Source organism: Rhinopithecus roxellana, chromosome 15 (assembly GCF_007565055.1).
Source record: "Rhinopithecus roxellana isolate Shanxi Qingling chromosome 15, ASM756505v1, whole genome shotgun sequence".
Lineage (NCBI taxonomy): Eukaryota > Metazoa > Chordata > Mammalia > Primates > Cercopithecidae > Rhinopithecus > Rhinopithecus roxellana.
The window spans coordinates 15047646-15065038 of NC_044563.1; the positions used below are offsets into that span (position 1 = coordinate 15047646).

Sequence of the window (17393 nt, forward strand, 5' to 3'; positions counted from 1 at the left end):
TGTATTTTCCCACCTCCCTTACTTGCATGGTTTCCATGCCTAGAAATGTAGCTACACTGTGTAAACCACACTGGATTGAAAAACACTTGCTCTTTCTGATTGCTTTTCCTTCTTTATTTTTATTTATTACTTTTTTTTTTTTTTTTTTTTTTGCAGAGATGGGGGTCTCACTTTGTTGTCTAGGCTGGTCTTAAACTTGTGGTCTCAAGCAATCCTCCTGCCTCGGCCTCCCAAAGTGCTGGGATTACAGGTGTGAGCCACTCTGCCTAACTGCTTTTCCTTCTTTAACACATGCTCATGACTTTCTTTCTCTGCCTGGAATGCCCTTTTCACCTCTCTGCTTGTCAAAATCATAAGTATCCTCCAGGATAAACAAAGATATCAACTGTTGATTGAAATCTTCCTAGAGCTTTCCAACTGGATGTGACCTCTTTCTTTTTTTTAATTCTGTAGCATTTTGTTTATATTCTCCTATGCCACTTTTTACCTTCTCCTCTGAGTAATCTTATTGTCTTATTTCTAGGTAGCTACTCCCAGTGCCTAGGCATCTTTCTCCATTCAACAAATATGTATTGAGCAATTACTATATGCCAGGCATTAAGCAAATTTAAGGTTATAAAAAGTGAATAAGATAGGTAGCCTTTCTCAAAGGCTATACCTCACACAATTCTTTAACATGGCAAATTCTCATTTCCTAAAAGAACAAAGGATTAATTTAAAACATACATGTTTTAAAATACAGATAAATATGGAAAAGAAAAAAAGAGGTCACAATCTTCAGACCAGATGGCTATTGTTGACTTATTTAAAAAAGTGAAAACAATATTCCCTGGGATAAGAGAAATTTGGATACAGTTCCACTGGTGATTGTCACTGCTCTCCACCCATCCAGTTCTCAAATGGGGTGTATGTGTACTACATTTTGTTTCATTTGCAGGGGGGGATTTGATTTGGAAAGCAGAGCAATGCCCCCTTAGATGTGGGGAAGCAGAACATGAATGTCCCATTCCCAGAATGCCCTCATCCCAATCTCCCTAGACCTGTGACAATCAGGCATTAATCACAAAAATGTCCCTGGAATCATGGTTGCTGCCAGAAGCCTCTGTAGGTATCTAGTCTCAGAATAATCATTGTGAATATTGAAGCTATCAGTGACAACTTCCACCAGATGGCGCCAAAGTACATCTAGGACCAGAAGGGATTTGGATCACGCAGCCAGACCCACAACTCTATCAAATCAGCATCACAGGCCCAAGGGTCATTTCATTAACCTCTCAATAACATCACTCGGAATTTTCATTTAATTTTTTAGATTCCACTTACTGCTTTATGACAGCGGTTTTACTGTGCATGTATAGAGCTAAATCATGTCAATAATATAGAAAGATACAAAAAAATGCGGGTTTTGTTTTTGTTTTTGTTTTTGTTTTTTTGAGACAGGGTCTTGCTCTATCACCCCGGCTGGAGTGCAGTGGCACGACCACGGCCCACTGCAGCCTTGACCGCCTGGGCTCAAGCAATCCTCCAGCCTCTTCCTCCTGAGTAGTTGGGACTGCAAGCGGGTGCTGCCATGCCTGGCTAACTTTGTAGTTTTTGTAGAGACGGGGTCTTGCTGTGCTGCCTAGGCTGGTCTCAAACTCTTGGGCCCAAGCGATCCTCTCGCTTAGACCTCCCAAAATGCTGGGATTACAGGCGTGAGCCACCTTGTCTGGCCATAAATGCTTCCATTTCTGCCACGACAACTACTCCACCTGAAGCTGTTCATTTCTTCTTGCATTCCTTCCAGAAAAAAGTTATATACATGCCTGAATATAAGCACCTTCTTTACATATTTCTCCCTTTTGTTTTTGCATTTGCATAGTTTACCTAAAAGTGATCGTACTTGCCCTCTGTTTTGGACTACGCTTTCATATTAACTAATATCTTGGAGATATTTCCTTACCCATATATATTGCACCCTCTCACATTCAAATCACTAATCAAATTCCATAATTTATTTCGATTGTGTCTAGCATTTCGCTATGATTAGAAAGAATGCTGTCGTGGAAATTTTTGGCAAACATTGTTGACAATATCCATAGGTATCCACAGAAAGCTTGTTGGAACGACGGGTACCAGAATTTTCCATTTGATGGATAGTACCAAATTGCCCTCCAGGAATGTTGTACCCTCACCAGAACTGATTACAATAAAACGTCTACATATTTGTTAGTTTTATAAGCGACGCGTGGTCGCTTTAAGGTCGTTTGGGTTTAAGGATTCTTTAATTATGAATGAGGGTATCTGAGCATTTCACTGCGGAGCCTGACTGGGACAACACTGCCGCGGTGCCCTGACTCCTCCTGTCCACCAGGAGGCGCGGCCTGGCCGCTCCCGCATGCGCAGTGCGCTCGGTGTCAGACGCCCCGGAGCCCGGTCACCCGCCCCGAGCTGGATGCTGGCTCGCCCAGACTCGGCCCTGGAGGTGGTGGCTGGCGAATCGGCGCGATCCGACCCGGGCGGAGGTGGCCCGTGCCCTGCGGCATGAGCCGGTGACCGAGCGCGGGGCCGAGCGGGAGGCAGCCGTGGCCGAGGTAAGCGCGGCGCTCCAGGGCGGCGGCCGGGCTGGCGCTGAGGCTAGGGCTCGGGCCTCCAGGGGCCGCGGCTGGGTCGGGACAAGGGCCGAGGGAGCGCGGCCGAGCAGAGGCTTCGTGGAGGCCCGTGGGCTGCGAGAGGCCACCCCCAGTTCCTCCGGGGCCGTGACAATGACTGCCGGCTTTTGGAGCGCTCCGATTTCCACTCCTGCTTCTCCTTCTCCCCCGGCGGCGGCCGTGCTTGCTGCATCTTGGTACCCACCTGTCCTCCTAGCCGACCTTCGCCCCTAGTCCGCTCCTTTTTTCCTTCAGGGACCCGCCCTCCGCTCTCCGCCCTCCGCCGTGACCCCTCCCTTCCTGCTGCCACCCTCCCGCCAGCCACAGGAATCTGATTACTCCCACGGGGATGTCCTGCGCCTCAGGGCCCGGCGGTGGCCTGCGGCATCCCCTGCGGTGCCGGGAGCCGTGGGACGAGGTGGGGAAGGGGGAAGGGGCGTGTTAGGCCGGGGACTGGGTGGCCGGGGGCGTTTTAGGCCGTGGACTGGGTGGCCGGGAACTAGGTGGCCTGGGGCATGTTAGGCCGGGAACTGGGTGGTCGGGGTCATGTTGGGCCAGGCACTAGGTGGCTGGGGGCGTTAGGCAGGGGACTGGGTGGCCGGGGGCCTGTCAGGACGGGGCAGGGGCATGTTAGGCTGCGAACTAGATTGCTGGTGGCATGTTAGGCCAGGGACTAGGTGGCCCGGGGGTGTGTCGGGCTGGGGCCAGGGGCATGTTAGTCTGGGGACTAGGTGGCCAGAAGCACACTTGCTCTGGGTTTCAACTTGAAGCCCAGGGGGTGTTTGGGTCTTTGTTACATTCGGTGGGAACCAGATCTAAGCACACAATTTTGAGAATCAAAGAATTGCTTGGTGTTACTAATTGGGCAGTGCTAATCTAGAAATGTGCATGACTTACTTGTGTGAAGACGTGGTCTTGAAATATCTCCATCTAAATTCTTCTTGTAAGTCTTAAATTCTTCTTGCAAGTCAGGTAAGTGTTCTGTGTACTTTAACTGGACTTAGTTTGTAACTTTGGGAACTCAAAGGCTATTCACCTTAATAAAATAGATGATTCAGTTTCCATCATTCACTTTCCCCGACTTCCTGGTTGCATGTGAGGGTATGAATGGATAATCAGTTTTGGGGCCAGACTGCCATGCTTTGAATCCTAGCTTTGGCATTTCCAGTTGTATAATATTGGGCCAGGTGCTTAAACTTTCTGCTGTACTATCCCCATCTGTAAAATGAGGGTAATAATAGCTTGGCTTATAGTGCTGTTGTGAAGATTAAATAAGTTAACACTACAAAGTGCTTAAAACAGACCCTGGCATGTAGTAAGTGCTTAGTAAGATTTAGATATTAATTATGTAATGAAACACATTGTCTTATAGTATAATCCCACAATTAAAAGGGTATTGTTTTTAATTGAGAATAATTTTTAGGGGCATTTAGCCATAAAATAACTTTAATTATAAAGAATCCTATCAAGTAAGGCAATGAATTGTGGCTTTTTTTGGTTTTGCTTGTATTTGGTTCCTCTGTTTTTTGGAACGGTTGGGTTAAGATCCAGTGTAGCAGTGGCCCCGGGAGTTCAGCTGTAAGGGCCTTTCTAAAAAGGTTAAGAAGAGGCCAGGCGTGGTGGCTCACGCCTGTAATCCCAACACTTTGGGCGGCCAAAGTGGGTGGATCACTTGAGGTCATGAGTTCAAGACCAGCCTGGCCAACATGATGAAACCCCATCTCTACTAAAAATACAAAAAATTTAGCCGGGTATAGTGGCACATGCTTGTAATCCCAGCTACTCAGGAGGCTGAGGCGGGAGGATTGCTTGAACCCAGGAGGCTGAGGTAGTGAGCTGAGATTGTGCCACTGCACTCCAGCCTGGGTGACAGAGCAAGACTCCATCTCAAAAAAATAAAGAAAGAAAATAAAAATAAAAAGGTTAAGATGACAAGAGACTGTGACTCAAAACATTGGACTAAGTGGATTGGATATAACCTGAAGCACCAGGGAAAGGTTATTCAGGCAAATTTTAGTAATAAATAATTCCAGGAACAGAAAATGCATCTCATCCTTACCATAGATTGGGGTTAAAAGACTTTTCCAATGACTCAGTGCTTGACAGCTAGCCAGACGATTCCAGTGTTTTGCAGGAGCAGGTTTGACGTGTTTCAAGGCGATAAAGTTTGTAGGGCTGAAATTCTTGTTTTGATCCAGGTTATGGTATTGTAAGGAATAAACCTTCATTAGTAGATGATTCCTTTCAGTCTGTCATCTTCCGGGGCTTTTAACTTCTTGGTGGTAGAGAGCAGTCTCATTGGACAGAAAGATTATGACTTGTTTCCTTGGATGATGGTTTGGAGATATTCCATCTCTCTGTGCTTTGGCATGTGAAAACTGTTCTGGGAGGATGGTTTCTGTGTGTTACAGGGATGAGGTTGGAGTTTCCTGAGTCAGGAGCACTGTCACTTCAGTCTAGCCCAGCAGTTTTACAAAAGGGATCCAATGTAGCACAGATTTACAAAGGCAGGGGTACAGGCTGGGCGCAGTGGCTCAAGCCTGTAATCCCAGCACTTTGGGAGGCTGAGGTGGGTGGATTACCTGAGGTCAGGAGTTCAAGACCAGCCTGGCCAACTTGGCGAAACCCCGCCTCTACTAAAAAATACAAAAAATCAGCCGGGCGTGGTGGGCGCCTGTAATCCCAGTGACTTGGGAGGCTGAGGCACAAGAATCGCTTGAACCCAGGAGGTGGAGGTTGCAGTGAGCCGAGGTGGCGCCACCACACTCCAGCCTGGGCAGCAGAGAGAGACTCTGTCTCAAAAAAAAAAAAAAAGGCAGGAGTGGGGAGAGTAATGGTTCTCTTTGGATGTGTTTGCGTATGATGGATGGTGGGAGAGGAGGGTGTTCAGGGGTGGGTACAGAAAATTCAGAGTCTGTGGAAATATCTAGTTAATCCCCCTCCTCTTTTGGAAATTCCTTCCTATTTGGGAAAGATAATAGTAAGAGACCATCACATATAATAACTCAAAACTTGGATTCTAAACTGTGTGCACCTATGGAACTGGGAAGGATAGAGACATTTGTTCATTCAACAAATATTTATGTTTATATTAAATATGCACTCCAGGCTGGAGTGAAGTGACGCAGTCATAGCTCACTGCAGCCTCAATCTCCTGGGTTCAAGAAACCCTCCCACCTCAGCCTCCCAAGTAGCTGGGAGTATAGTCGTGCACCTGGCTAATTTTTGTATTTTTTAGTAGAGACAGGCTCTCGCTATGTTGCCCAGGCTGGTCTCAAACTGCTGGACTCAGGTGATCCTTCCGCCTCAGCCTCCCAAAGTGCTGGGATTACAGGTGTGAGCCACTGCACCTGGCTTAAATATATGTTCTAGATTTGGTATTAGATGCTAGGAATACTGAGCAGAGATAAACAATTGATTACAGGAAAAATCGCTACCAGTAGAGGAGACAGACTTGCAAATACTTAACCAATTCATAAAATGTGGCAGGTGCTAGAATGAAGTGTATAAAAGGTGATGTGTGTGCTCACAGGGAAGACCCTCTCTCTGTAAAGCACTTCTTAGTAAGGGGCTTTTCCCCTTTCTTTTCTCATCCTTTCCCTTTCATTTCTTTTCTTGTTTATTCCACCTCAAGTGCTTGCTGTATCTCTCAGCTTTTCTTCCTTGGAGTTTGAAACAGATGGGTGGGAGTTCGCTTAGCTTGTGTCGACACACTTCACAAGCGTGGAGGAGTTTACGTGTCTGGGGGCGTTCCTCAGCCAGTGTGGGGTGGGCTTTGGTGGGTGAATGATGTGGCTTTCCATCCTCCAAAGGGACAGCTCTGAGGTGTGTTCTCCATGCTTCTCCAGAGGGATCATAGAAGGACTGGGCACTGTGGCCTAGCTCAGTCTGGTAACCAGCTCAGGTGTGCACCCTTCTGACTCCTCTCCTTACTTCCTCACTCTGGCTTTCTGGATTCACCTTTTGCAAGACACTTGCACCCAAGTTGTTTTCTCTTAGTTTGGCAGAGCACAAACCAAGACTGTTGGTACTAGAAGTGGCTCTAGAAAGCAGTGTGAGATAGTATTGTTAAACTGGAATCACTCAACCTCAGTTGGCAACAAGGACCCCTTTACTAGTATTAATTTAGGTGTTGGTAACCCCTGGTACTCTCTAACATCACAGTTGTAGTAAGACTGTCACCAGCAGTGGGTTGGGATGAGACTCAGGTGGAAGGAAAAGCATTGGCTAGTATGGTAGCTCTAGCACTTGAGCAGTGTATGGACAATGGTAATGATAAGGATAGTGCAGTTGACTGACTCTTGTTATCTTCCTTAGAAGCCTTGGGGTAAGAGAATGCCACACCCAGATCAGCCAGACATGAACTCAGGGTACACTGTGAAAGACAGAAGGCTCTATGGCCACATCTCCTGCAGCTGGAGGGCAGGCTCTTTTGAAGGTCAGGCCCAGAATTTGATTATACTTGTGGCAGAACTGCAAAGGAAGCTGAATGCACAGCCTTGACAGGTTGCCTCTGCTAAATCAGTGCAATGGTAGCAAGAGGTGAGACCCTGAGACCTGGATGGAGATATTTGGGTGGAGGCACAGAGAACTTTGAATTCCCAGATTTCCTTAGATCCCTTGGACCAGTAGAGGTATGCACCTCTCTGATGCAGAGGACAGCAGTCTCTTCTTGCCTGGACACTGTGCAGAGCTCTCACTTGAGGCAGATGCCTCACCATATGATCCTTGTCCTCCTCAAGATCTCCCTCCTCGCCCCCTCAGATCTCAGCATTGCCTGAGCAGGAAAGCAGTTTCTCCAGGAGTTGCAGGATCTGGCCAATATGGACCAGCAGAAACGGCAAACACAATGAATGGCGGGGAGAATCTTAAGGGTATTGGACCAAAGGTGGGGGTATTGGTGGACTGTAAAGCTGGAGAGGAGAGAGCCTGTTGACAGGTGAGCATTCTTTCATGATTCAGGATTTGGTGACCTAGCAAGGACAGCTGGAGCCAGTCTTGGTATGCGGCTGGGCAGGCTTCTCGAAGCTTGGACACAACAATGACCCCTACCAGTGGTTTGCAACCAGGGCTGATTTTGCCTCCCCAAGGGATATTTGGCAATGTCTGGATATATTTTTGGTTGTTAGAGCTGGGGGTTGCTTCTGGCTTCTACTGAGTGGAGATGCTATTCAACCACCTCCAGTGTACAGAACAGCTCCTCACAAAAAAGAGTTATGTAGCCTAAAATGTCTTAGTGCTAAGGTCAAGACATTTTGGACTGCAATAAATGAGGTGGAGGCATCAGAACTATCTTGGCAGAGTATTGAGGAAGGAATCACCTGCACCTCCTGCCTGTGTTCCTGGGAGGGCCTGTTCCTTTTACTCTGCTAATAGGGAATGCCCAGTGAGGGGACCTGCATCTTTGAGAAGCTCAGTGTTGGCTGTCCTCTGTAGGATAAGATTGATCTTAGGAGATGTTACTATGGAACTGGATTCCCAAGTATCAATGAGGATGATAGGATTCTGAGATAGTGGAGGCCAGATGGTACCAGTTAACCATCAGAGACAAGGTAGACATAGTGCCCAGAATGGGCAGCCAGGCTGAACTCACAACTGGGGATTCCTGACCCATTCTGATGCGAATGGAGCATGATGTTTCTAAGATGGGCAGCTAGCCATGGTGCTTGCTGCTTGACTTGTATAATCAGTTAAAAAAAATATTAAGAGCTGGCAAGTAGAAGATTGATGTCAGCTGCTACAATGGAACAATCACTGTCTCTCACCTCATTTTCAGATATGAGCCACTTCTTAGACCCACATCCCATGAATTGAAGGGGAGGCTGGATCTCTTTTGGGAAAGATCTTGCAACATTCCTGCACGTATAGGCAGACATTCTCCCATCCTTCCTCAAGGGAACTGCAGATCTTTATCAGAATAGCGGTACAGCAAAGAAAGTATAATATTTAGACCTTTATAGGGCTGTTGAATATAGGGTCTGGGCTGATAACAGTACCAAGCAACCCTCAACCAATAGCGGATAGGTGTTGCAGATAGATGCTCTAGCCTCCCATCCTGCTTAGCGACCAGCTGTAGTCTAAATGAGTCTTCAGAGGGCCCCTGGTAGCCTTAGGAGCCCGTTGCCCACTGCAGTAACCAGCCTAAGAACACACTCTTTATTGGCTTTGCCCTGTTGCCTGTCTCCTTGCTCCCTCACTGTGGCTTTCTGAGATCACCTCCCAAGTAAGTAGACTATTTGCACCCCTGTCTTTGTCGCTCTTTTTTTTTTTTCCCATGGGGTCGGGGTTGTGAGGGGACTCAAACTATGACAGGTGGCAAGCAAAATGTGATACTTAAGACTAACATAGTGGGTATCAGCTCCCTCTTCCTTCTGCTGAGGCCACTTGGGACTCTAGAGTCAGTTCCTGTGGTTCCATATCTCCTCCAACAATACTTGGTGGTGTCTGACTCTTAATTTGCCTGTGCTGTTGGGTATACATTTCATTGTGGTTTTATTTTCCGTGACCATTAATGAGACTAAACATCTTTTTATATGTTTATGTGCCCTTTTTCCCTTTCTGTGAAATTCCTGTTTAAGTATGTTTTCTGTTTTTTTTTTTTTTCTGTTTTGTTTTGTTTTCTTTTTGTTTGTGTTTTTCTTGTTGCTTGGTACAGTTGTTTATTCTGGTTGCAAGTCCCTATTGGTTATATGTGCTGGAAATATATTCTTCAGGCTTGCAGCTTGTCTTTTTACTTCCTTATTGTGTTTTTGATGGAAAATTCTTAATGGTTTGTGCTTTTTGTATTTTGTTTTGGAAATCATTCTCTGCCAGATGTCGATATTCTCTATTGTGGTCTAAATATTTTATAGTTTTTCCTTTTACATTTAGTTTTAAGATCTACCTTGAATAGATTTTTCTCCCCTTTGGCTGTTTTTAATATTCTTCTTCAAGTTTCTTTTTAGCGATTTGGCTTTGATACATCTAAGTAGCATTTCCCTTTTTTTTTTTTTTTTTTTTTTTTTGAGACGGACTCTCCGTGTCTCCCAGGCTGGAGTGCGGCAATCTCAGCTCACTGCAAGCTCCGCCTCCCGGGTTCACGCCATTCTCCTGCCTCAGCCTCCCGAGTAGCTGGGACTACAGGCGCCCGCCACCACACCCGGCTAATTTTTTGTATTTTTAGTAGAGACGGGGTTTCACCATGTTAGCCAGGATGGTCTCGATCTCCTGACCTCATGATCTGCCCGCCTCGACCTGGCCTCCCAAAGTGCTGGGATTACAGGCGTGAGCCACCACGCCCGTCAGCATTTTCTTTACATATATATTCTGCTCTGAGTTGAGCATCTTGAGTCTGTGAATTGGTATATTTTATCACTTTTGGAAAAACTTAACAAAACACAGTTGGATTATCATATCTGCTTCTGCAGTCTGTTGTAGTGTCATGCATCGTGTAGCCTCTGGAAAATGGAAGTGAATAAAGCAACTGTCAGTATTAAACCAGTATAAACCCTTTGAAAGGGCCTGGGGTGCCTGAAGCATACTTCAAGAACCACTGTTCTAGGGTTTTGGTACGATGCATGTGCTGGCCTCCTAAAATGAGCTTTGGAGTGTTTCCTCTTTTTTTTCTGAACTCTGGAATAATTTGTGGGAAATTGGAATTATTATTTCTTGAATATTTGGTAGAACTTGGAAAATTTTCTGGGCCTGGAATTTTCTTTATAGGGAGACTTTTAAACTTTTGGTTCAGTTTCTTTAATGTTATAGAACTACTCAGAGTTGCTGTTTGTCCTTGAGATGCTTTTGGTAAGTATATTTTAAAATAATTTTTCCATGTTATTTGAGTTTTCAAATGTAGTGGCATAAGTTTATTGATATCATCTTATCTTTTAAATATATGCAGCAGTTAGAGTTACGTTCCCCTTTTCAGATATTTATTTGCACCTTTTTCCTTGAACTCTTGATTAATCTTACCAGAATTTTATTAGTCTGTTTTTAAAAAAACAACTTTTACACTTTGGGAGGCCAGGGCAGGCAGATCACGAGGTCAGGAGATTGAGACCATCCTGGCTAACATGATGAAACCCCGTCTCTACTAAAAAATACAAAAAAATTAGCCGGGCGTGGTGGTGGGTGCCTGTAGTCCCAGCTACTCGGGAGCCTGTGGCAGGAGAATGGTGTGAACCCGGGAGGCGGAGCTGGCAGTGAGCTGAGATCACACTACTGCACTCCAGCCTGGGCGACAGAGCGAGACTGTGTCTCAAAAAAAACAAAAAACCAAAACAAAAAAACAACTTTTAGCCTTGTTGACTATTTCTATTGTGTTTTTTAATGAATTTCTGTGTTTTTATTTATTATTTTATTCTGTTATCTTTGGTTTTATTTTGTTGTGGTATGTCTTTTTTATAGTTAATCTGCAACTCATAAAGATTTGTAAAGCTCATGTATGAATACAGTTTTTGCTCCCTTAACCTTAATTTTGTTATATATGGAAACTATTTTTCAAACTATAAAGAACCCATTATTGAGTGGTATAATTGATCTAGTAGGTTATGGCCAGAATTTTTTAAAAAGCAATAGAATAACAGAGTAGAAAAATAGAGGGTTCATTGCATGTTGTGTGGCTAACACTGTGTACTCACAGTACATAGCTTAAATATTGTTTTGTGAAACTATTTAAAATATCTATAGACACACATATATATATATTTGTCTATATTGGGCCACAATATAACATGTATTTCTTAGTGTCAATTTTAGTTTAAAAAAAGTTTTGAAAAACACTATTAAAGGGTAGTTTGTCTAATATTAATAAAGGTTTCAAACCAGATGGCACAAAATACGTGAGGAGCTTGCTTTTACATGACCTATTCTGTGGCCCTATTTTAGACTTACTGATAACAGCCTCCAGTGGTGGGGCCAAGGAATCTGTTTTAACAAACTCTTGTGCTTCTTACCCTTCAGGTGTTGGGGAACCACAGATTCAAGTATCCACGTAGACCTTGAGAGCTTCTTGGGAAGTTTTAACATGGGCCAGCGGAGGGCAGCTCCTTACATGCATTTGTCCCAAAACTTCCTGTCTGCAAACTCCAGGAAGGACATGCAGAATGGCAAGCAAGCCATACCATAGAGTGGGCCTGGAGCTGGTAAGGGATGGGAGCAGGCAGGAATGTTCTGCTGTTAGAATGATAGAAAAAGTGAAATTGCTGTCATGCCCACATTTCTGTCATAAAGCGATTAGAATATATTGAGTGACTGATGTATATACTCCAAAGATGATCATGTTTTAAGTTCAAAATGTATGAATTTTTGTATGTTAGTCAGTGACAAGCAAATTCCTTGTTACGTTCCAGTTTCTGGTCTCAGAGAGATATGACTTGAAATCATTCATGACTGTTTAGCATATTTTACCCAAAAAACTGACAGTGATTGCGACACTCAAGGCTTGGCAATACTCAGCTAGCTAGGCAGGAAGCAGTTTACCACGTGGGCAGTGATGGGGAGAGCTCCATTTATCTGAAGTAAAAATGGTTGATGAACTCTAAGATGGTCTGTGAGCTTTTCTAGTTACTTCCCATTATATTAATAGGTTTCCTGGAAGATCCATGAGTAGAATGATACCATTTTGTTTATTTATTTTTATTTTATTTTATTTTATTTTATATTTTATTTTATATTTTATTTTATTTTATTTTATTTTATATTTTATTTTATATTTTATTTTATATTTTATTTTATTTTATTTATTTTATTTTATTTTATTTATTTTATGTTATGTTATTTTATGTTATGTTATGTTATTTTATTTTATTTTATTTTATTTTATTTTATTTTTTGAGACAGAGGCTTGTTGTGTTGCCCAGGCTGGAGTATAGTGGCATGATCTCAGATCACTGCAACCTCCGCCTCCCAGGTTTAAGTGACTCTCTTGCCTCAACCTCTCAAGTAGCTGGGATAACAGGCACCCGCCATCATGTCTGGCTAATTTTTGTATTTTTAGTAGAGACGGAGTTTCACCAGGTTGGCTAGGCTGGTCTTGAACTCCGGATCTCAGGTGATCTGTCTGCCTTGGCCTCCCAAAGTGCTGGGATTATAAGTGTGAGCCACTGTGCCCGGCTTTTTTGTGGATTGGGATTTTGACATGCAGAATGTCAAAATAGTTTGTTGAGTAACATGGTAAGTCTGTGGCAGATGATGTAGCCACACTCAAGGCTCTGCCCTCTGCAAACAGTATCTGGGAATCACATAGGAGAAGTTTGTTTGGTAAGGATCTTAAAATGTAGTCTACTTGGGAACTCTATATTTTTAGCTGAGGACTAAAAGTTTTCTTTACATTTCAGTCAGTAATGCTTATTGGCTGTTTTATTTATCTATTGCTGTGTAAGAAACCACCCAAAAATTTAGAGGCTTGAAACAACAACAATCTTTTTGTTTGCTCATGATTACGGAATCTGTGCAGAGCTTGGTGGGGATGGCTCATCTCTTCCCTAATGGTTTTGACTGGGATCTCCATGTCTGCTGGGGTAGGTTGCCTTTCACTGGGAGCTCAGCTTCCTTAGAGCATGGCGGCTGGATTCGAAGAGTGCAAAGGCAGATGCTATAGGGCCTCTCAAGTCCTGTGCTCAAAAATCCCAGAACATCACTTCAGCCACATTTTCTTGGTCAAAGCAAATCATAAAGCTAGCCTAGATTCATGGGGAAGGGACGTGGATTCTACATTTTGTTTGGAGAAGTGCCACGCAAATTCAGAGATGGAAAGAATTGTTGGTGTTCATCTTTGTAAATTAATCTGCCACATTGGCCCTTTTCCTCCCTTTCTCCTTTCTCTCTTTCTCTTCCTTTTCCTCCCTCCCTTTGTCTCTCCTGCCCCGTTCCTTTCTTAATTTCTTCCATTCATCTAAATGCAACTATCACCTTCATTATAAATCATCACTATATGTTTTATTTAAACATGAAAGATTAATTTTTTTCTTATTGATACCCTTTTGTACTTTATCGATACTTTCCCAGTGGTGTTTTTACATTCTGCCTTTTGTTATAGTTTGGTGTTCTCTCCCTCATTAGAGTAGGGTCTTTACTTTCATCTTTGTTTTCTTCACAGTGCATCATGGGTGCTCAATAATGGTTTGAATTAATAAGTGAATGAAAACAGATTTTTTTTTTTTTTTTTTTTTTGACACAGAGTGTCGCTCTGTCACCTGGGCTGGAGTGCAGTGGCATGATCTCAGCTCACTGCAACCTCCACCTCCTGGATTCAAGCAATTTTCCTGCCTCAGCCTCCGAAGTAGCTGCGATTACGGGTGCACGCCACTATGCCTGGCTGATTTTTGTATTTTTAGTAGAGACGGGTTTTGCCATGTTGGTCAGGCTGGTCTCGAACTCCTGACCTCAGGTGATCCACCCACGTCAGCTTTTGCTATTCCACTTTTGATTTTTCTGCCTTGGTCCGAGCCCTCATTCCCAGAGTCCCACATTTGCCAGCTTCTGCTTTAGGCGAATGTGTATTGATAGGATATAATAATATTTTATATTATGAATTAATATTTATGTTAAATATATGCAGTATTAAATATTAAATAAATTATATACAATGTATATTCATATATCTAGATATATATTTCTAAATGTTTTATTATTATTATTATACTTTAAGTTCTAGGGTACATGTGCATAATGTGCTGGTTTGTTACATATGTATACTTGTGCCATGTTGGTGTGCTGCACCCATCAACTCGTCAGCACCCATCAACTCGTCCTTTACATCAAATATAACTCCCAATGCAATCCCTCCCCCCTCCCCCCTCCCCCCTCCCCATAATAGGCCCCGGTGTGTGATGTTCCCCTTCCCGAGTCCAAGTGATTTCATTGTTCAGTTCCCACCTATGAGTGAGAACGTGCAGTGTTTGGTTTTCTGTTCTTGCGATAGTTTGCTGAAAATGATGGTTTCCAGCTGCATCCATGTCCCTACAAAGGACACAAACTCATCCTTTTTTATGGCTGCATAGTATTCCATGGTGTATATGTGCCACATTTTCTTAATCCAGTCTGTCATTGATGGACATTTGGGTTGATTCCAAGTCTTTGCTATTGTGAATAGTGCCGCAATGAACATACGTGTACACGTGTCTTTATAGCAGCATGATTTATAATCCTTTGGGTATATACCTAGTAATGGGATGGCTGGGTCATATACTTCTAGTTCTAGATCCTTGAGGAATCGCCATACTGTTTTCCATAATGGTTGAACTAGTTTACAATCCCACCAACAGTGTAAAAGTGTTCCTATTTCTCCACATCCTCTCCAGCACCTGTTGTTTCCTGACTTTTTAATGATTGCCATTCTAACTGGTGTGAGATGGTATCTCATTGTGGTTTTGATTTGCATTTCTCTGATGGCCATGTTTATAAGAAGTGTCCAAAATCCCTTTTTGTTATTTCACCACACCACTTTAGGAAAGAAATAGGTACATTAAAAGTCGAGGCTGGGCGCGGTGGCTTATGCCTGTAATCCTAGCATTTTGGGAGGCTGAGGCAGGCTGATAGCTTGAGCTCAGGAGTTCAAGACCAGCCTGGGCAACATGGCAAGACTCCTTCTATACTAAAAATACAAAAAATTAGCTGGGCGTGGTGGTCGCAGTTACTTGGGAGGCTAAGGTGCGAGGATCGCTTGAGCCTGAGGGGGTGGATGTTGCAGTGAGCTGAGATTGCACCACTGCACTCCAGCCTGAGTGACAGAGTAAGACCCTTTCTCAAAAAAAAGAAAAAAGAAAAAAAAAGTTCAATAGTCTTTTCCAGTGTCATTTGCCATCCTAAACACTTGATTTTTCTTATTTCTCTCCCTGGTGACCAGGAGTGTGAGAAAGAGGCTGTCTGTGTCATTATGTGTGCGTCGGTCAAGTATAATATCCGGGGTCCTGCCCTCATCCCAAGAATGAAGACCAAGCACCGAATCTACTATATCACCCTCTTCTCCATTGTCCTCCTGGGCCTCATTGCCACTGGCATGTTTCAGTTCTGGCCCCATTCTATCGAGTCCTCAAATGACTGGAATGTAGAGAAGCGTAGCGTCCGTGATGTGCCGGTGGTCAGGCTGCCAGCCAACAGTCCCATCCCAGAGCGCGGGGATCTCAGTTGCAGAATGCATACGTGTTTTGATGTCTACCGCTGTGGCTTCAACCCAAAGAACAAAATCAAGGTGTATATCTATGCTCTGAAAAAGTACGTGGATGACTTTGGCGTGCCTGTCAGCAACACCATCTCCCGGGAGTATAATGAACTGCTCACAGCCATCTCAGACAGTGACTACTACACTGATGACATCAACCGGGCCTGCCTGTTTGTTCCCTCCATCGATGTGCTTAACCAGAACACACTCCGCATCAAGGAGACAGCGCAAGTGTTGGCCCAACTCTCTAGGTATCTCACACTGGTACAGCCCAGCGCCCAAGAGATCCTTGAGTGACCCTCAGGGGACTAAAGGGAAGGGAAGGATGGGAATGCTTCTGCTCTTGAGTCGGCCTCCCGATGCTGTCTTCTTGCAGGACGGGGTGTGTTGAAGGGACTGACTTGCAGCACGAGGCCTGTGTGGCAGCATCTGCCTGTGTGCCGGTGAAGAGTAGTCTACCGTCTCCGGCACTACTGCTGTGGGTTCCCAGCCTCTTAGAGTTTCCAAACTAAGGGTGGCTCTTCTTCCTATATTCTTCCTTTTAAATCTAAACATGCTCCCGCCTCCTCTTAGCACTTACATAATACACATTCACTGTAAGAAGTCTGAAAATACAGGTAAGCGAAAAGAAGAATCTAAGATTCATTCCGAAATCCTGCCTCTTAAGAGATAAACATTATTAATATTTTGATGTTACTAAAAATGTACATACACATGTGTATATAAATGTTTTGTCCCAAATGGGATCACACAGTACATGCTCTTTTGCTTTTCCCCTTATATATCACGAATATATTTCCAAATTATGACATAATTTTATGTTCTTTTACTATATAACCTTAAGGGTTGCATAGTATTCCAGTTTGCAGATGTTCGACCATATATTTAGCCAGGCTTCTCTAATGTGTTTGTGTTTCTCTAACCAAATGGTGAACATTTGGATAGTTTTCAACTTTTCATTATTAGAAGCAGTTCTGTATGGGACAAGCTTGAAGTACACGTCCGTCCATTTTTTCTGTCATGGAGCCTGACCTGTATCTGATGTGCTGTTGGCATTTCCAGGAGTTTGCTTAGCGTACCTGAGAAGTGGCCCTATTTTGGCTTGGGGATCCTTGGTACTTGTTATCCAGTAACTGACTCTTGTCTCTTCATAGTAGACATGAATTCTCCTACGTTTTAAATTTCTTGACAGGTGGGATCGAGGTACAAATCACCTGTTGTTCAACATGTTGCCTGGAGGTCCCCCAGATTATAACACAGCCCTGGATGTCCCCAGAGACAGGTAGGAGGCATATTTGGGGCTGTCCTTATGACGGGTTTCTGAGGATTAAGTAAATGCCAGATCCTTTTGTTCATGTGAAATTATATTCCTAAATCTACCGCATACTTTGTAATCAGAATTGTTTATTAAACTAGAAAATTGTCCTAAGTATTTTCCTCCTGAAGATTTAAAAGTGCTTAAATCTTTTGTGGAAAACCAGTTAGGGCCTATGTCCTGGCATAGCCTCTAAAACTGTTTTCCCACTCTGGGTTGTGCACTTCTGAGTGTAACACATCCAGCCCCTGAAAGTGTGCCAGGCTTGTGCTAGCTCTCTCTGAATTCGGGAGCATTTGCCGCAAGT

General features: G+C 43.8%; 1 protein-coding gene across 5 annotated transcripts in view; it reads left to right on the forward strand.

Annotated features, from left to right (window-relative positions):
• The first annotated feature begins 2282 nt into the window (after window positions 1-2282).
• EXT2 (exostosin glycosyltransferase 2) overlaps window positions 2283-17393 on the forward strand; it is a 199511-nt gene continuing 184400 nt past the window's right edge. For 2 of the 5 annotated variants that reach the window (XM_010378047.2, XM_010378048.2), the window contains exons 1-3: window positions 2930-3048; window positions 15457-16022; window positions 16964-17053. In XM_010378047.2, the coding sequence (XP_010376349.1) occupies window positions 2980-3048; window positions 15457-16022; window positions 16964-17053 (725 nt within the window). In that variant the 5' untranslated portion in view covers window positions 2930-2979. Of the gene's footprint in view, window positions 2574-2929; window positions 3049-11570; window positions 11753-15456; window positions 16023-16963; window positions 17054-17393 lie in introns of those variants that run through there. The other 3 variants (XM_030917809.1, XM_010378050.2, XM_010378049.2) reach the window with 3 other exon arrangements.